Raw genomic sequence first — 21128 nt, forward strand, 5'->3', positions numbered from 1 at the left:
TAATAACCACGAACAAAGTTAAAAACTTGGCATCTTCTAAATGTCCTTTGACCAGGAGCTGGCCCCCTCGAGTGCCTCTCGTGTAGCTGTGAGAAGGTCAGGCCACATGGTAGTAGGTGATTTGTAGTTTGCTCTTCTCCACACTTGCATGTCATGGACTCCACTTTGTGGCCCCATTTCTTAAGGTTGGCTTTGCATCTCGTGGTGCCAGAGTGCAGTCTGTTCAGTGCCTTCCAGGTCGTCTACTCTTCTGTGTGCCCAGGAAGGAGTCTCTTAGCCATTGATTGAGATGCTAAGCTTTAGCCTGCCACTTTTGGACTCTCACTTGCTGAGGTGTTCCTGTGAGTTTCTCTGTAGATCTTAGGAAGCTGTTTCTTGAGCATTACAGCGTTGGCATGTTGGCTGATATCCAAACAGAGGATGGAGATTTCAATCCTTTGGTCCTTTCATTATTGGATGCTGCTTCCCGACAGATGTCAGATGGTACAGTACCAGCTGAACAGTGTAGTTTCTCCAGTGGTGTGTGTCGTAGACATCCAGTGATAATGCGGCATGTCTCATTAAGAGCCACATCCACTGTTTTAACGTGGTGGTATGTATCCCACACTGGACCTGTGTATTCAGCAGCAGAGTAGCCAAGCACAAGGGCAGATGGGTTGTTGTAGGTTGTTTGGACTATATGGCCATGTTCTAGAAGCATTCTCTCCTGACGTTACGCCTGCATCTATGGCAAGATCCTTAAACCACAAGATGCATAAGGTGAAAGGCACATTTGTGCCTTGGAGATGGATTAGGAATCAGCTGGTTTTCTCTGTAATAGGCAGTAAGAGCACCTAAAGCTTCTGTTCAACCATTTCAAAGCTCCCTGCTTCAGCGATGATGGCACGATCGTCAGCATAGATGAAACTCTCTGTCCTTTCTGGCAGTAGCTTATTATTTGTGGCTGAGTAACCATGAATTCTGCTGTTTGACTTCTGATGTTGGATCCAATTGAACAAATGCAGTTTGACCCCATTTGAACTACCATGGAGTCCCGGGAATTGTAGTTTCCTGAGATATTGGGCACATCTAATAGCTATTATTGTTGTTGTTGTTATTTGTGTCTATTATGCATTAATTCCACAGTTTGAGTTCTGTTGCTGGATCTAATTGCACAAACGCACTTTGACTCCATTTGAACTGCCATGGTGTCCTGGGAGTTGTAGTTTAATGAGCTATAGGATACATCCACATATGATGATGATGATGACGACGACGATGACAACAACAACAACAATAATAATAATGGGTGTCCACCAACCATTAATTCTGCGGTTTGAGTTCTGTTACTGGATCTAATTGCACAAACGTACTTTGACTCCATTTGAACTGCCGTGGAGTCCTGGGAGTTGTAGTTTAATGAGCTATGGGATACATCCATGCAGTCCTGGGAGTTGTAGTTTAATGAGCTATAGGATACATCCACACATAATAATAATAATAATAACAGTAACAATAATAATAATGGGTATCCATCAGCCATTAATTCTGCAGTTTGAGTTCTGTTGCTGGATCTAATTGCACACATGCACTTTGACTCCATTTGAACTGCCATGCAGTCCTGGGAGTTGTAGTTTAATGAGCTATAAGATACATCCACACGTAACAATAACAACAACAACAACAATAATGGGTATCCATCAGCCATTAATTCTGTAGTTTGAGTTCTGTTGCTGGATCTAATTGCACAAATACACTTTGACTCCATTTGAACTGCCATGCAGTCCTGGGAATTGTAGTTTAATGAGCTATAAGATACATCCACACCTAATAATAATAACAATAGCAATAATAATAATGGTGTCCATCAGCCATTAATTCTGCAGTTTGAGTTCTGTTGCTGGATCTAATTACTTTAGCTGATCTTGGATGGACATCTCTCCCAGGATGGTTGTCGTTGTGCTTTTCTGCATGGCATGGGGTTGGACTAGATGACCTTTGGGGTCCCTTCCAACTCTAGCATCCTGGTAGATTCTGCATCTTTGGAGACAGGGAGCCGAGGCCAGATGGATGTCTTTCAGGAGTGCTTTAGTGACATCTCTCTGGTAGATTCTGCATCTTTGGAGGCAGGGAGCTGAGGCCAGATGGACGTCTTTCAGGAGTGCTTTAGTGACATCTCTCTGGTAGATTCTGCATCTTTGGAGGCAGGGAGCTGAGGCCAGATGGACGTCTTTCAGGAGTGCTTTAGTGACATCTCTCTGGTAGATTCTGCATCTTTGGAGGCAGGGAGCTGAGGCCAGATGGACGTCTTTCAGGAGTGCTTTAGTGACATTTCTCTGCCTGGTGGAACAGGGCTGGACTAAGTGACCTTTGGCGTCCCTTTGAACTCTAGGATTGAATGGGCATCTTTCAGGAGTGTTTTATCTTGTATTTCTGCATGGGATGACCCTTCGTATCATCTTTCAAAGTTGTTGCTTCGTGCTTGGCAGAAGGTGGTTGGACTGGATGACCCTTGGAGTCCCATCCAACCCTAGGAGATTAGTGAACTTTCCATCTTTGGAGGCCTTCAGACCAAGATTTGGATGGGTGTATTTCAGGAATGGGGCTGGACTAGATGACCCTTGGGAGTCCCTTCTAACTCGGTAATGGCTTTATTGTATCCTTTCTTCCCAACACTGAAAGCAAGCCCATTCGTTCCCTTAAAGAGGTATACGCTGTCCCCTTTAAGGCAAAGGAGGGCCTTATGGAATGCAAACTGCAGCCTGTTTCGTGTGCGTGTTTTGTTTTTTTTCCTGTGCATGCATGCATGCATGGGACTGCATGTGTTAACAACTCTCTGGAACCGGTTCAATCCGGCTTTCTGGAAAAGGGCTTTTGTCTCTCCCGTTGAATCCTGGGAGAAGGTCATGTGTGGATCCAGTGATGTCATGGGATTGCAAACTGACTCAGCTCTTTACCTCTATAATAATAATAATAATAATAATAATAATAATAATAATAATAATAATAATAATAATAATAGACTCTCAAAGTTAAAAACATATATGTATTTCTGTGTGTTCAGGGTGTTCCAACTTTGAGAGAAGTTCCTTTCCTTGCAAAGAGTCCCCTTGGGGAGATAGGGTGAGTTATAAATAATAATAATAATAATAATAATTATTATTATTATTATTATTAAAGAAGGCCTCCAGTGGGAGTTTTAAAACTTGGATTTCATAATTTGGGATACCCATAAAAAAAGAAAAAAACAAATTGTCTTATAAGGCGTAACATTTGGAGTTTTATTTCCGATTCCAGCTTCCATAATGGCAATGGCTCCAAATATTGTTTTAACAAATTTGAGTGGCCATCTGTCAGGAGGGATTGGATTGTGTCGTGGCTAAATGAGGTTGTAGCTGTCAGCATGTAAGATAGAATGAAAGACTTGGTCAACTAGAAGCTATGACTTTTAACTTTACTTTCAGACTTTTGTTATAGTATTTAATATTATATATATATATTGGCTCGGACTTTTAAATAGACATGAATCACTTATTATTATTATTATTATTATTATTATTATTATTATGACTTGCTGACATGTCAGCAATTCAAATCTGGGGAGAGCGGGTTGAGCTCCCTCTGTCAGCTCCAGCCCCCCATGTGGGGGCATGAGAGAAGCCTCCCACAAGGCTGGTAGAAACATCAAGCATCCAGATGTCCCCTGGGCAACATCCTTGTAGACAGCCAATTCTTTCACACCAGAAGCGACTTGCAGTTTCTAAAGTATCTCCTGACAAGGAAAAAAAATCATCATCATCATTTTGTGTGATTGGTGTGAACTTGGCTTGCATTTTTAGGTTGACATTAATCACATATAATCATCATAATCATAACAATTTTGTGTGATTAACATGAACTTGGCTCGCACTCTTACATGGAGATTAATCATGTATTATTATTATTATTATTTTGTGTGATGTGAACTTGGTTCAGATACTTAGGTAGGTATTAATTACATATTATTATTATTATTGTTATTATTTTGTGTGATTGATGTGAACTTGGCTCAGATTTTTAGGTGAATATTAATTACATTTTACTATTATTATTATTATTATTATTTTGTGTGATTGATGTGAACTTGGCTCAGATTTTAGGTGGATATTATTCACGTGTAATAATCATCATCATCATCATAATTTTGTGTGGTTGGTGTGAACTTGGCTCACACTTTTAGGTGGACATTAATCACTAATAATAATAATAATAATAATAATAATAATTTTGTGTGATTGGCATGAACTTGGCTCACACTTTTACATGGGGATTAATCATGTATTATTATTGTGCGATTGATGTGAACTTGGCTCAGATTTTTAGGTGGATATTAATAACATATTATTATTATTATTTTGTGTGATGTGACCTTGGCTCAGAGTTTTAAGTGGATATTAGGTGGACATTAATCACTTATTATTATTATTATTATTATTATTATTATTATGTGGGATTGGTGTGAACTTGGTTCGTACTTCTAAGTGGACATGAATTACCTATTATTGTTATTATTGTTATTATTATTTTGTGTGTTTCATGTGAACTTGGCTCAGATTTTTAGAGGACATTAATCACTTATTATTATTATTATTATTATTATTATTATTTTGTGTGATTGATGTGAACTTTGATTTGTATTGTATTATGTTGTGATCTGCTTTGGGTCCTATTAGTGAGAAAAGCGGGATCTAAATAAAGATTTATTATTTATTATTACTATTCTTTTTCCCAGAACACCACAATGACGGAGGAGGCTTGCCGGACCCGGAGCCAGAAGCGAGCCCTCGAGCGGGAGGTCACCCCGAATGACGTGGACTGTAAGAAGATGAAGATGGACAAGGGCCTAATCGGGGATGACTCCGGCGATGAAGGGGACCCCAATGTGGATTTGGTGAAAGGAGAGGAGGCCAACGCCGCTGTCAAGGCCGAGGGGCCCACAGGGGACGAGCCGGTGGACATGAGCACCTCCAAAAGGTAGGCCCTCTTTCTTCCTTTCTTTTAGGAAGGTTTAGAAGCAGGGGCTGGTTGGCCATCTGTTGAGAGGGGTCGTATGGTGTTGTGGCAAAATGAGGTTGGACTGAATGGCCCTTGAAGACCTTATCCTACTCTTGGATTTAATGATATGGTTGCCCTATTTCTCCATGAACCTTCTAATGTCTATGAGGCCAGATGAACATCTGTCAGAGGGACTGGATTGTGTCGTAGCAAATTGAGGTTGGACCGAACAGCCCATCCGACTCTAGGATATTATGATGCTGTAGCCGAATTTCTCCACAAAACTTCTGTTGTTTGTTAGGCTGGATGACCATCCATTAGGAGGGGTCAGATGGTGTCCATAATGGCAGAATAAAGTCGGATTGGATGGCCCTTGGGGTCCCTTCCAACTCTAGGAGTCTAGGATTCTATAGTCCTTTTTCTCCATGAAGCTTTAATATCTTATGATTCTATAGCCCTGTTTCCCCAGAAACCTCCTGATGTTTAGGAGGCTAGATGGGAATCTGTTGGAAGGGATTGGATTATGTCCGGTTCTGAGCAAAGCCATTCAAGGAAGAGGTTTGGAAGTCACAAATCCCGATGAGGATCAGACTTCTCCCTTGCAGCCTTTTCTGGCTTTCCCCCCTTAATTTAAACCGTCCCAACCCTTCCCGACTTTTGGAGCTGCCCATCCCAGAATCGCTGGGCCAAATGTCAAAACGATCTCCTTGGAATTGGAAATGAGGATTCTTGGCCGACCGGCTTTTCCAGGACGGCCGGTTGCGCGGATGTGCCTTGTGTGTCGCTCCCACCTTACCCTCCGGATACGGCTCGGCACCCAATTTTAGCTTATAATGTTTCTCCAATTATACACACACACATAAAGCTTTGGTTCTGTATTGACATTAGTGTGCATCTTGCCATCAGTGACATCTTAGAATCGAAGCAATACAGTGTTATTATTACAATTATTAATCATCATATCCCACTTTTATCTCTAGACCTTAAAGTAGCCTGCAGTTTATAGCGACCTCCTTGGTTTTCTGGGCAAGATTTCTTCAGAGGAGACTTGTTTTGGCTTCCTTCTCTCCCTCCCTCCCTTTTTCCTTCCTTTTTTCCTTCCTTCCTTCTTTCCCTCACACTTTTCATCTTTCTTTCTCTCACTCCTTCCTTCCTTCTCCCCTTCCTTCCTTCCTTCCTTCCTTCCTTCCTTCCTTCCTTCCTTCCCTCACTTCTTCGTTCCTTCCCTCCCTTCCTCTTTCCTTCCTTCTTTTCCTCACTCTTTCTTTCTTTCCTTCCTTCCTTCCCTAACTCTTTCCTTCCTTCCCTCTCTCACTCTTTCCTTCCTTTTTTCCTTCATTCCTTCTTTCCCTAACTCTTTCTTTTCATCTTTCTTTCTCTCACTCCTTCCTTCCTTCTCCCCTTCCTTCCCTCACTCCTTTGTTCCTTCCCTCCCTCTTCCCTTCCTTCTTTCCCTCACTCTTTCTTTCCTTCCTTCCTTAACTCTTTCCTTCCTTTTTCCTTCCTTTCTTCCTTTTCTCACTTTTTCCTTCCTTCTTTCCTTCCCTCACTCCTTCTTTCCTTCTCTCCTTCCTTCCTTCCTTCCTTCTTTTCCTCCTTCCTTCACTCCTTCCCTCCCTCTTTCCTTCTTTCTTTCCCGCTTTCTTTCCTAACTTTTTCCTTCCTTCCTTCCTTCCTTCCCTCCCTCCCTCCCTCCCTCCCTCCCTCTTTCCTGCCTTCTATCCTGCCTTCCTTCCTTCCTTCTCTCACTCTTTTCTTCCTTCTTTCCTCCCCTCACTCCTTCCTTCCTTCTCTCCTTCCTTCCTTCCTTCCCTCCTTCCCCCATCCCTTGCTCCACAAATGAAAGCCATGTGTCACGAAACCGGTTCCAACCGGTTGGGTCACGTGACTGACGCCAGGCATGGCCTCTGTGGGTCATGTGACATGCAAGAGATGGGGGAGGATTGCCCTCCGGAAGTGTGAATCCTAGAGTCGGAAGGGGCCCCCAGGGGCCATCCAGTCCAACCCCTTTCTGCCAGACAGGAAATCCCAACCCAAGCCCTCCCGACAGATGGCCATCCAGCCTCTACTGTGGAGAAAGAAGGATTCTCTGCTGGTCATATTCCCCTGCCTTCTTAGATTTTGGTCTTAAACTTCGCAAAAAGTTGGATGGATCTATGGATGGTGTTTACAGGTCCTCTAGTGGGTTGCAGAGGTAATGCGGAGTGGAAAAAAAACCCCAGTGCGATTTCCAGCCTTCCTTTGCCTCCAATTTCCCTGTTGAGTTAATAATCACAATAATATTTCTTGTATTGATTGCCCACCTTTCCTTTGGATTCAAGACAGGGCACAACATTGTATTTATTTATTTATCGTGTCAGAAGTGAATTGAGAATGCAATTATAATGTATAGAAAAAACACAAACAAAGTTATACTAAATTTCCTTTGACCAGAAGCTGGCCCCTTTGAATGCCTCTGGCGTTACTGTGAGAAGGTCCTCCTTTGTGCATGTGACAAGGCTCTGGCTGCATTGTAGTAAGTGGTTTGTGGTTTGCTCTTTGCCACACTCACATGTCATGGACTCCACTTCATGGCCCCATTTTAAGGTTGGCTCTGCATCTCTTGATGTCAGAGTGCAGTCTGTTCAGCGCCTTCCAAGTCGCCCAGTCTTCTGTGTGCCCAGGAGGGAGTCTCTCACTGGCCTCAGCCACAGATTGAGGTTCAGAATTTTTACCTGCCATTTTTGGACTCTTGCTTGCTGAGGTGTTCCTGTGAATATCTCTGTAGATCTTAGGAAACTATTTCTTGATTTAAGCCGTTGGCTTGCTGGCTGATATCCAAACAGGGGATGGGCCGGAGATGTCACTGCTTGTTCCTTTCATTACTTGCTGCTACTGGAGCAATCCCAGCTAAACAGTATAATTTCTCCAGTGGTGTTGGGCGTAGACATCCTGTGATAATGTGTTATTTCTCATTAAAAGTCACATCCACTATTTTAATGCGATGCGATGAGATGTGCTCCACGCTGAGCAAGCAGAGTGGCAAAGCGCAAGGGCAGATGCCTTCACTGTATCTGGTTGTGATCCCCAGGTTGTGCCAGTCAGCTTTTGTACAATGTTATTTCTAGCACCCACTTTTTGCTTGATAGTAAAAAAAAGGCTCCTTCTTTGGAGGCTTTTAAACAGAGGCTGGATGGCCATCTGTCGGGAGTGGTTTGAATGCAATTTTCCTGCTTCTTGGCAGGGGGTTGGACTGGATGGCCCACGAGGTGTCTTCCAACTCTAAGATTCTAGTCAAGCTGTGCTTCTTGTAAGTTAGAGCACGGTTCATTGTAACTCCCAGATATTGGGATGTCCTGCAATGCCACATCCATTGTTTTAACGTGGTGAGATGTATTCCACACTGGACATGTGTATTCAGTATTTATTATTTACTAGCCGTCCCCTGCCATGCGTTGCTGTTACCCAGTCTGGTGATCTGGAAAATAAAGTAATTAGAAAGCGTTGGTTTCTGATAAATGTAATTTCTTGATGCTTGTGGGTAAACAGTATTTGTTGCTGTTTCTTTGTCAGTGTTGATGTGGAGAGTGTCTGGTTTCCCCACCCTGGAACCTGCAACATATCATTGTCCTTCTTTAGGAGTCCCTTTCAAATCTGTGATACTATATTTGTGTGTGTATGAATCATATCTATCTATCTATATCTATGTCTGGATGGGTCTTTGTCAGGAGGGCTTTGATTACGTTTTCTTGTCCTGGTGAAGGGAGTTGGACTGGACGGCCTTAAGTGTGGGGGTTCTGTGTGGGAAGTTTGCCCCAGTTCTGTCGTTGGTGGCGTTCAGCATGTGCTTTGATTGTAGGTGAATTATAAATCCCGGCAGCTACAACTCAAAAATATCAAGGTCTATTTCCCCCAAATTCCATCTATGTTCATATTTGGGCATATGGAGTATCCGTGCCAAGTTTGGCCCAGATCCATCATTGTTTGTGTCCTCAGTGCTCTCTGGATGTAGGTGAACTACAACTCCCAAACTCAAGGACTAATGCCCATCAAACCCTTCTAGTGTTTTCTGTTGGTCTTGGGAGTCCTGTGTGCCACTTTTGGTTCAATTCCATCATTGGTGGAATTCAGAATGCTCTTTGATTGTAAGTAAACTATAAATCCCAGCAACTACAACTCCCAAATGACAAAATCATTTTTTTAGTGATGGTCACTCCTTGGGTTAGTAGGTGTCTTGTGTCCAAATTTGGTGTCAATTCATCCAGTGGTTTTTGAGTTATGTTAATCCCACAAACAAACATTACATTTTTATTAATACAGATTTATTTAAAACATTTATATTCCGCCCTTCTCACCCCGAAGGGGACTCAGGGCAGAGCACAGCATATATATGGCAAACATTCAATGCCGGGACACGAATTCATATACACATACATAAACAATAAAAACATTTATCTCGAAATTAAAATACACCATTTAAAACCTACTAGTAGCAAAGTAGCCAAGCGCAAGGGCAGATGTATGGCTTCACTGTGTCTGGTTGTGATCCCCAGGTTGTGCCAGTCAGCTTTCGTACGATGTTATTTCTAGCACCCACTTTTTGCTTGCTAGTCAAACAGTGCTTCTTGTAAGTCAGAGCATGGTGCAGAGTGACTCCCAGGTATTTGGGTGTGCTGCAATGTTACTTTGGGATTCCTTCCCAGGTCATCCTCAGAGCTCGAGATGCTTGTCTGTTCTTAAGATGAAAAGCACATGTCTGTGTTTTAAATGGATTAGAATGGATTGTCATAGGCAGTAAGAGCACCTAAAGCTTTGGAGAGCTTCTGTTCAACCATTTCAAAGCTCGCTGCTTGAGCGGTGATGGCACGATCATCAGCGTAGATGAAACTCTGTGCCCCTTCTGGCCATCACTGGTCATTTGTATAAATGTTAAAGACGGATTGAGCAAGCACGCTCCCCTGAGGCAGGTATTTTAACATAGTTAAAGTACATCATTGTTATCATAGACTACAGTTGACTTTTGGTGACCCATGAATTTCACACATTTCTGTTGTCGTGTGCCTTGAAAGCATTTCCTACTTATGGGATGTATTTCTTGGCTAGATTGGTCCAGAAGCAGCTTCCCTCTCCCTTCCTCTGAGGCTGAGAGTGTGTGACCCGCACATAATCATATGAGGATTCAAACCCTGGCCTACAGAGTCAGCATTCAGTGCTCAAAGCCAGTTCTGAACAAGTCTCAAGTCCTTCTCTCCGTTTTCTTTGGACAGCGATGCCAAACGGGAGCGGAGGGTCCCCTCGCCGGACGTCATCGTGCTCTCGGACAACGAGCCCTCCAGCCCCAGGATGAACGGCTTGACGAAAAGCCCCTTGAAAGAGACCAGCGCAGAGGTGCTCATGGTAAGTCGGACACGGGCGCATGGATGTCGGACAGCGTTATGTCCGCCTCTGCTGGGGCTATTTAACAACCTAATTGTTCAATTGGCAAACTCTCTTACAAGCAACCCTCAACCCAGTCGGAGTGCAAGAAGTTCAAATAATTCTGGGTTTGATATGGAGTGTATTAAAATTCACCAACAAATAAGAATGCTGTACAGGACATTCCAAAGTTTTGAAAAATGGCATTCATAACCTTTTGGAAATCACCTTTTGGAGTTTGTAACTGTTATGGAAAAGCATGACCTTTCAGAGAGGGGCCAAATTTGTTGTAATTTGTTGTATGGGCTTGGCTGCATGTAAACTGCCCCCAGTCCCCATTAGGGAAATGGTGGCAGGGTATAAATAAAGATTATTATTATTATTATTATTATTATTATTATTATTATTATTAAAAACCCTTGAGAGCAGGCCTAGGCAAACACTCTAACTTAGGGGACACATGATAGCACTCTCTGCTAGGAGGACTGGCTGCCCGGTGAAGGAAGGAAGGTGGGGAAGAGAAGGATGGAAGGAGAAAGAGGGATTTAGGGAAGGAGAGAGGAAAGGGAAGGAAGGAAGGAAAAAAAGAGAAGGGAGGAAGAGAAGGATGGAAGGAGAAAGAGGGATTTAGGGAAGGAGGGAGGAAAGGGAAGGAAGGAAGAGAAGGGTGGAAGGAAGGAAAGAAGGGGAAGAAAGGATGAAAGGGAGGATGAGTAGGATGGAAGGAGAAAGAGTGGGAGAGATGAGGAGGATGGAAAGCAAAAAGGGAAGGAAGGAAGGATGAAAGGGTGGAAGGGAAGGATAGGAGAAAGAGGGAGGGAAGGAGGAAGGAAGCAAAGAAAAGGGGAAGGAAATAAGGACAATAGGGTGGAAAGGAAGGAGGAAGGAAAAAGAAGAGAAAGATGGAAGGGAAGGATGAAGAAAAGACAAAAGGGAAGGAAGGAAGGAAAGAAAAGGGAAAGGAAAGAAGGACAATAGGGTGGAAAGGAAAGGAAGGAGGGAGGAAAAAGAGAAGGATGGAAGGGAAGGATGAAGAAAAGACAAGGGAGGGAGGGAGGGAAAAGAGGGGAAGAAGGAGGGAAGAAATAAGAACAAAAGGGTGTAAAAGAAGGATGAAAGAAGAAGTGGGAAGGAGGGAGCAAAGAGGGGAAGAAGGAGGGAAGAAAGAGAGAAGGACAAAAGGGTGGAAGGGAAGGATGAAAGAAGAAGGAGGGAAGAGGGGAAGGAGGAGGGAAGAAAGAGAGAAGGACAAAAGGGTGGAAGGGAAGGATGAAAGAAGGAAGAGGGAGAGTGGGAAGGAAGGAGGAAAGAGGGGAAGAAAGAGAGAAGGATGAAAGGTTGGAAGGGAAGGATGAAAGAAGAAAGAGTGGGAAGGAGGGAGGAAAGAAGGAAAGACAAAAGGGAAGGAAGGGTGGAAAGAAGGAAAGAGAGAAGGAAAGAAGGACAAAAGGGAGGTAGGGAAGGATGGAAGGAGGAAGGAGGGAACTCCCTTCCTGGCAATATTAGATCAGCCCCCTCCCTCCTGTTCTTCAGAAGGATGGTGAAGACCTGGCTGTGGGACCAAACCTTTGGGGCAGTGCAATGAGGCAAATGGTGTCCTGAGATGATTTTTTAAGCAACTTTTAATGTAAATATAAGTGATTTTAATGTTTGTATATATTTATGGTTTGATGTCCCAGCATTGAATGTTTGCTGTATATATCTTGTGCTCCGCCCTGAGTACCCTGCGGGGTGAGAAGGGCGGAATATAAATGTTTTAAATAAATAAGGATGGAAGGAAGGGATGGAATTGTCCCCGTAAGCCTTTACTTGGGTGGTGGACAGGATGATGATGTTGGTGAAGGAGATTGGCAGGACTCTTGGACATGTTCATGGCACTCGCTGTAACCTGCAATGTCAATGGAGGGAGAGCCCTTAGTGTCTCCTGTGTGGTGGGAGCTATAGCTGTTTGTGGAGACAGGAGCTTGTCTGTTTAAGTGGACTCCCCAGTCACACACACATACATATTTTCACTTTTATTATGTGTATAGATAATAATAATAATGATAATAATAATAATAATAATAAATACGAATAATAAATCATAACCTGAGTGATGGACCCCCCTCTTGATGGCAGTGTTCATCATTACCAACACGGGTTGTTGACAGTTTGTCATTGTAGTACCAGTCTAGAACAAGGGTGATCCTACCAATCCATCCAGTTACCAGTCTTTTGTCGGTAATTGTAAAGCTTTATGCAAAATTCCTGTTAACTAAGTTGCAAACATGGCTGGGCCATCATAAAATCACTGGCCCTGAGCAAGTTGGATTTCATAAGGATAAGCCATCCTGACTTTCTTTGCTTGTGTCCCCGCAGAAGAGCAGTCCCGAGGAACGGGAGCGCATGATCAAGCAGCTGAAGGAGGAGCTGCGGTTAGAGGAAGCCAAACTGGTGCTGTTGAAAAAGCTGCGGCAGAGTCAGATCCAGAAGGAGACAACTGCCCAAAAGGTGAACCCGAAGAGTGAACATTAGTACAGGCAATCCCCAAGTTTCGAACTAGATAGGTTCTGTGGGTTTGTTCTTAAGTTGAAATTGTTTGTAAATCAGAACAGGGACATTTTTAAAGTGCAACTCCATCCATCCATCCATCTATCTATCTCCCGCCATCTCACCGATCCTCAGACCTGGAATACAGAAATCCTTGCACTTAAGAACCATTTGTGTTTCTTTTTACCCACCCTCTACATCAGTATTTCTCGACCTGGGGGTCGGGACCCCTGAGGAGTCACAGGGGGGTGTCAGAGGGGTTGCCAAAGACCATCAGAAAACATATTTTTTCTGTTAGTCATTGGGGTTCTGTGTGGGAAGTCCCAATTCTCTCGTTTGTGGGGTTCAGAATGCTCCTTTATTGTAGGTGTACTATAAATTCCAGCAACTACAACTCCCAAATGTCAAGGTCTATTTTCCCCCAAACTCCACCAATGTTCACATTTGGGCATATTGAGTATTCGTGTCAAGTTTGGTCCAGATCCATTGTTGTTTCAGTCCACAGTGCTCTCTGGATGTAGGTGTACTACAACTCCCAAACTCAACATCAACGCCCACCAAACCCTTCTAGTATTTTGTTGGTCATGGGAGTTCTGTGTGCCAAGTTTGGTTGAATTCCATCGTTGGTGGAATTCAGAATGCTCTTTGATTGCAGGTGAACTATAAATCCCTGCAACTACAACTCCCAAATGATAAAATCAATATCCAACCCCACCAGTATTCAAATGTGGACGTATTGTGTATTTGTGCCAAGTTTGGTCCAGTGAATGAAGATACATCCTGCATATCAGATGTTGACATTACGATTCATAACAGTGGCAAAATGACAGTTATGAAGTAGCAACAAAAATAATGTTACGATTGGGGATCACCACAACATGTGGAACTGTATTAAGGGGTCACGGCATTAGGAAGGTTGAGGATCACTGCTCTACATCGATCCGTTTTCATGATCCATTTTATTACCTTGGGAACCTTAAACCGCCCAGCCCCCGGTTTACTTTTCTAAAGTATTGTTTTCTTTTCCTTTTTTCCATATGATCCTTTGCAGCCCATCGGGTCTTCCGGAAACGCTGCGGCAACGCCGCCACCGCTGGTGCGAGGGACACAGAGCCTCACGTCGGGCAAGTCGGCTCTCCTACAGGTTTGTAAATAATTATATTGCCTGTCCTTGGAGATGTACAGAGGTGCATTTATGTGCACACAGTGTATAGATAGTTATGGGGGAAATTGTACAAAAACCAGATGTTTCACCTTTAACATTGGTATATGATTGAATGATACATTACGGCAGGGGTTCTCAAACTTTTTCAGCCACAGAGCCATTTTTGAAGAAGTTTCTTGTGGAGCCCCCCAAAATGTTTATATATTATACTATATTACTAGCTTGGTTGCCCAGAGTTGCCCAAGTTATTTGAAAAAGTCAAATTTTTAATTGTACAAGATGCATAAGGTTGTGGTTGAAGTGCAACTCACATCATGCGCCGAAAAACTCTACCAGTACTTCAAGTTTGTCATGTTGGACAAGGTTGTTCTAGATGTATCATGGGTGGGATTCAGTGTGCTTTCTGGCTGCAGGGTAAACTACAACTCCCACTATGGTGAGTCAGTCCCCTCAAACGCCTCTAGTAGGTTGAGTTAGTCATGGGGATTCTATGTGCCAAGTTTGGTCCAGGTCCATCATAGGTGGAGGTCACTGTTTCTCTGGCTGTGGGTGAACTACAGTTCTCAGAAAGGAAGGTCAGTTCCCTCCAAACCAATAATCAAATTTGGGCATATCATGTATGTGTTCCAAGTGTGGTCAAGATCCATCGGTGTTTGGGTTGGCAGTGCTCTCTAGATGTAGGTGAACTACAACTCCCTGAAATCAAGATAAATTTTCCTCAACGACCTCCAGTATTTTTAGTTTGTAATGGGGGCTCTATGTGCCAAGTTTGGTCCAATTCCATCTTTTGGGGGAGTTTAGAGTGCTGTTTGATTGCAGGTGAACTATAAATCCCAGTACCTACAAGTCCAAAATGTCCAGACCAATTCCCATCAAAACCCACCACTAATTTGGGCATATCGGGTATGCATGCCAAGTTTGGTCCAGATCCATCATTGTTTGGGTTCATAGTGCGCTTTGGATGTAGGTGAACTACAACTCTTATAAATCCCTCACAAGACCTCCAGTATGTTTTGTTGGTCATGGGGATTCTGTGTGCCAAGTTAGTTCCAGGTCCATTGTTGCTGGTGTTGAGTGCTCTTAGATTGCAGGCGAACTATACATTCCAGTCCCTACAACTCCTATAAGTCATGGTGAATTCTCCCCAAACCTTTCTAGTATGTTCAGTTGCTGATCAATTTCTCTGTTTGCTGTGTGCCATAGAAAAGAATAGGAAAGGGTGAAGGGAGAGGCAGTGGGCAGGGTCATGCAAATTCCACACCAATGGAGAGAGTCAGAAATACTGTGATGTCTGAGGAGGATGAAATTATCCCTGTATGAAAGCCTTCACTTGGGTGGTGAGCAGTATGGTGTTTGTGGAGGACATTGGCAGGGCTCTTGTACATGTTCATGACACTCACTATAACCTGCAGTGTCACTGGAGGGAAGGTCATTGGTGTCTCCTGAGTACTAGGAGCACACTGGGCGCAGTGCCCAAAGACCTCGGCGCTGACAAAATTACCATCTGCCAGCTGCAGAAAGCCACCTTACTGGTATCTGCACACATTATTCGGCGATAAATCACACAGTCCTTGGGAAGTGTCCGACATGTGATCCAATACAACAGCCATCAGAGTGTCTGCTGTGGACTCATCTTGTTGTGTTTCTAATAATAATAATAATAATAATAATAATAATAATAATAGCTGAAACCCCAGAGGCAGTCCAGTTCAAGGGCTCGCGGAGCACACTTTGAGAACCGCTGCTTTACAACACTCATATTTGCAGGATTGTGTATCTACGTCCGGGAAAATATGTCCTCCCTAGGCATTTTTCTTGCTTTTCCATCCTCGCTCAATAGTATTTTAGGGTCCGGAAATCCTTTGTTTCAATAGGGTTTGCTATTATCTGCATAGCTACATCATAGAGGTATAGTCGGGATGGGACATGCTGCCTGATTTTGCGTCCGACTGCGAAAACCGATTACTGTGGAGTTCGAACTTGACTAATAGTAATAAATAATAACAATAAATAATATTTTATAATAATAATAACAACAACAATATTTCTGCCAGAATTCCTCTCGTATTCCTGGGACAATTATCCCTCCTCCGTTGATCCGCGGCGGGCAGCAGGCCTCTTCCAAGCTGGGTTCTCAGCAAAACACCCAAATCGTCATGCCTCCCCTTGTCCGAGGGGCCCAGGTGAGTTATTTACTGGTCTTTTACATTCATTTTCTCGGCAAGGAGAAGGGAAGGACCCTCTATTATTCGACTCAGCATCCCTAGCTGTTGGGAATCATAGTCCAAAAGAGGTGGGAGTGGGGCACTTCTATTAGAAGTTGACCATAAAATTGCATTAGAAACAATAGATAGAAACCTCAGAAGTTGCCATAGGATTGCATTAGAAACCTTATTTATTTACAGTATTTATATTCTGCCCTTCTCACCCTGAAGGGGACTCAGAGCAGATCACAGAACATATATGCGGCAAACATTCAGTGCTATTTATGCAATAATAAGACAGACAACTGTACATAGATAGAGGTATATATAGGCTTTTCCCACCTTTGGGATCTTGGAGGCTGCACTCGGTTCCAGCCACGGGGGGTCCTGTTGCTTCACTTTCCCTGCCAAAGAGCTTTGTTTGTAAACTTCCTCTTTGATCAAATCACCGGTATTTTTTGGCATTTCCTTACGGGTGCCTTAAATACTTCCCTGCTGTAAAGCGGTCCCTATTTATCTACTCACATTGCTGTGTTCGAACTGCTAGGTAGGCAGAAGCTAGGCTGAAAGGCCAGGAGCTCACCCTCACCTGAGCTTTGAACTGTCAACCTTCTGGCTGGCAAGATTTACTGCATCTGGCAGTTAACCTCCTGTGCTAAAGCTTGGCCCCTACTTTAAAAAAAACATTCCCAGAAGATGGCCATAGAATTGCATTGGAAACCTCTATAGAAACCCCAGCAGGTGCCATAGAGAATTGCATTGGACACCTAGAGAGAAACCTTAGAAGTTGACCATTGAATCACACTTGAAGTCTATAGAAGTTTTCATAGAATTTCATTAGAAACCTATTTTAAAAACCTTCCAAAAGTTGGTCATAGAATTGCAATGGAGCCCTATAGAGAAACCTCGGAAGTTCCCATAGAATTGCATTAGAAGCCTATAGAAAAACTTCAGAAGTTGAGCATTGAATCACTCTGGAGAGCTACAGAGAACACTTTTCTGCCCTCCAATGTAGTTCTGTGGTATGGCAAGCTCTTTGCGTATAGCTGAAACATGTAATAAGCAGATTTTATGGTTATATGAGAATTTGAGTCCCCTTTGGGGAGATGAAGCAGGGTATTAATAATAATAATAATAATAATAATAATAATTATTATTATTATTATTATTGAAGGCTTTCATGGCCAGAATCACTGGGTTGCTGTGAGTTTTCCAGGCTGTCTGGCCATGTTCCAGAAGCATTCTCTCCTGACGTTTCGCCCACCTCTGAGATTGTGAGGTCTGTTGGTAACCAGGCAAGTGAGGTTTATATATCTGTGGACTAATGTCCAAGGTGGGAGAAAAAACCCTTGTCTGCTGGAGGCAAGTATGAATGTTGCAATTGGCCACCTCACAACATCCGAGGATGCCTGCCATAGATGCGGGCGAAACATTAGGAGAGAATGCTTCTGGAACATGGCCAGACAGCCCAGAAAACTCACAGCAAAATTATTATTATTATTATTATTATTATTATTATTATTATTATAAATATATAATAATAATAATAACAACAACAACAACACTTGGAAAGTGGCCAAAGTGTGATCGAATTCAAAAGCCAGCATAGTGATCTTGTTTGCTGTGTACTAATTTTGTTGTGTATCAAATGATGATGATAATTGGCAGGAACCTTCTGTCCGAAGCTTGAGAGACTAACGCTTTTGCTCTATTCTCTCCTTCTTCCCCCATTCTCCCTCCACCTCATCGCATCGTCTTTCCTTCTTTCTTGGCTCGTCTTCCCCGCTCTTTTCTCTTGTGGTTCCATCCGTATCAGCCCATCTCTGTGTCTTCCCAGCAAATCCACAACATCCGCCACCACTCCGGCTCAGGGCCGCCGCCGCTGCTCCTGGCCCCCCGGGCTTCAGTGCCCAGCGTCCAGATCCAGGGCCAGCGCATCATCCAGCAGGGCCTCATCCGTGTCACCAATGTCCCCAACGCTAGCCTCCTGGTCAACATCCCCCAGGTGAGGCCCCGAAACCAGTGGCAAGAGGTACATAGAGTTGGAAGGGACCTCCAAAGGCCATCCAGTCTATCCCTATTCTGCATAAGGGAAGACACAATCTGATCCCTCCCAACAAATAACATAATAATAATAATAATAATAATAATAATAATAATAATAATCAAACTTTATTTCTATTCTGCTCTATCTCCTGGAGGGGGGGTGGCTTATAAACATCAGGGGGAAATAGGGGTATCAAATTATAGACTACTAGAGTTGGAAGGTGCCCCCAAAGACCATTCAGTCCATCCCCATTCTGCATAAGGGAAATCAGAATCTGATCCCTCCCAACAGATCACCTTATAGACATTAGCAGGTTCATGGAGAAATAGAGCTATCAAATCAAAGAGTGCTAGAGTTGGAAAAGGCTCCCAAATGCCATCCAGTCCATCCCCATTCTGCCATAAGGAAGACACAATCAGCTCCCTCCCGACAGATGACCTTGTAGACATCTGTAGACTCATGGAGAAATAAGGCTATCGAATCAAAGAGTGCTAGAGTTGGAAGGGTTCCCCAAAGGCCATCCAGTCCAGCCCCATTCTGCCATAAGGGAAGACATAGTCTGATCCCTCCCAACACACATATCCCATCATTGAACAACTCTGACCTTCAGGAAGTTCTTCCTCAAGTTGAGGTGGAATCTATATCATAATCTCCAGACTAGAAAACAAGGTTGCCATATCCTCAATGGGACCTTGTGTCCCCTTCTCTTCTCCAAGTTTGCCCCCTTTTCCTCAGTGTGACACCATCCGATCCCTCCAGACAGAGGGCCATCCAGTCCTGCCCCCTTTAGATAGATACCTATAGATTTATAGATAGATTGTTAGATACAGACAGATTCCTAAAGATAGATTCTAGAGAGAGAGAGATAGATAGGTAGATAGATAGATAGATAGATAGATAGATAGATAGATAGATAGATAGATTCAATAGAGATAGATTACTAGAGAAAAATAAATAGATAGATCAATAGATATCTAGATAGATAGATAGATAGATAGATAGATAGACAGACAGATAGACAGATTCCTAAAAATAGATAGATTCCTAGAGAGGGGGGGGGAGAGAGATAGGATAGATAGATAGAAAGATATAGATAGATTACTAGAGAAAGATAAATAGATAGATAGATAGACAGACAGATAGATAGATTCCTAGAGAGAGAGAGAGAGGATAGATAGATAGATAGAAAGATAGATAGATTCAATAGAGATAGATAGATTACTAGAGAAAGATGAATAGATAGATCAATAGATACCTAGATAGATAGATAGATAGATAGACAGACAGACAGACAGACAGACAGACAGACAAATTCCTAAAGATAGATAGATTCCTAGAGAGAGAGAGAGAGATAGGATAGATAGATTCAATAGAGATAGATAGATAGATAGATGGATGGATGGATGATAGATTCCTAGAGCTGGAAGAGTTCCCAAGGGCCATCCAGGCCTTCTGCCAAACAGGAGGACACAATCTAAGCCCTCCCGACAGATGGCCATCCTCTAGAGAAGGAGACTCCATAAGACTCCAAAGCAGCATCTTATTATGCAGCTTATTGTCAGGAAGCTGTTCCTAATGTTTAGGTGGAAATCTCTTCCTGCTGTTTGAATCTATGGCTCAATTGTGTCTCAGTCTCTCGAGCAGCAGAAGACAGTCCATTCCAGTATTGAAACTCTCGTGTCACCATCGTTCAAGAAAGTGAACATCCCCAGCTCAGATAACTAAGAGTCTCATCTTCTTTTTTCCCGCGCAGGCCTCATCGAATTCGCTGAAAGGGGGCTCAGTGACGTCTTCCCAGGTGAGCACGGCAGCCAGCATCGCCTCCAGCGTGGCCTCCATCGTCAACTCCAACGACTCACCGGCCAGCCGACAAGCGGCCGCCAAGCTAGCCCTGCGCAAGCAGCTGGAGAAGACGCTGCTGGAGATCCCACCTCCCAAGCCCCCGGCCCCCGAGATGAACTTCCTGCCCAGCGCGGCCAACAACGAATTCATTTACCTTGTCGGGTTAGAGGAGGTGGTGCAGAACCTGCTAGAAGCCCAAGGTATGAGAAAGGAGCCCTAGTCACGATAGATAGATAGATAGATAGATAGATAGAGCTGTAATGGTAGAATAATAGATGGATGAATGAATGCGTCTGTATAGGTAGAACTAGATAGATAGATAGATAGATAGATAGATAGATAGATAGATAGATAGACAGATAGACAGACATATAGACAGATAGACAGATCTGTAATGGTCAAATAAGGGATGGATGGATCTGTAATCTATATAAATAAACATAACTAAAAAACCACTGGATGAATTGACACCAAATTTGGACACTATACCCCTAACAGGCCAACGAGTGACCATCACTCATAAAAACACCGAAAAACACAGCAGATGAGACTTAAAACACCAAAAAACAAAAATTACATTACAACGCATGCGCAAAACTACATATATACACAAATATATACACACACATATATACACACAAAACACACATACACAGACTGGGCCACAGCAGTGCGTGGCAGGGGACAGCTAGGTATAAATAAAAATGTAGTGTTTGTTTGTGGGATTAACATAACTCAAAAATCACTGAACGCATTGACACCAAATTTGGACAGAATGCACGTATCAGGCCAACAAGTGACCATCACTCATAAAAATACGGAAAAACACACCAGAAGAGACATAAAAGCCAAAACAATACATTACTATTCATTCACAAAACCATACACACACACATATGCAAACACACATATATACAGATATATACACAAAAAT

The 21128-nt window shown here is 43.1% G+C and overlaps 1 protein-coding gene across 4 annotated transcripts in view; it reads left to right on the forward strand.

Moving 5' to 3' along the window:
- The window catches only part of GATAD2A (GATA zinc finger domain containing 2A), an 85305-nt gene that overhangs the window by 56290 nt on the left and 7887 nt on the right, over window positions 1–21128 (forward strand). For 3 of the 4 annotated variants that reach the window (XM_060785162.2, XM_060785161.2, XM_060785164.2), the window contains exons 4-10: window positions 4751–4992; window positions 10260–10389; window positions 12766–12897; window positions 13988–14080; window positions 16156–16284; window positions 18122–18310; window positions 20106–20394. In XM_060785162.2, coding sequence (XP_060641145.1) covers window positions 4760–4992; window positions 10260–10389; window positions 12766–12897; window positions 13988–14080; window positions 16156–16284; window positions 18122–18310; window positions 20106–20394 — 1195 coding nt within the window. In that variant the 5' untranslated portion in view covers window positions 4751–4759. The remainder of the gene's footprint in view (window positions 1–4750; window positions 4993–10259; window positions 10390–12765; window positions 12898–13987; window positions 14081–16155; window positions 16285–18121; window positions 18311–20105; window positions 20395–21128) is intronic. The other variant, XM_060785163.2, reaches the window with a different exon arrangement.

The sequence above is a fragment of the Anolis sagrei genome, chromosome X (assembly GCF_037176765.1).
Source record: "Anolis sagrei isolate rAnoSag1 chromosome X, rAnoSag1.mat, whole genome shotgun sequence".
NCBI classification, from domain to species: domain Eukaryota; kingdom Metazoa; phylum Chordata; class Lepidosauria; order Squamata; family Dactyloidae; genus Anolis; species Anolis sagrei.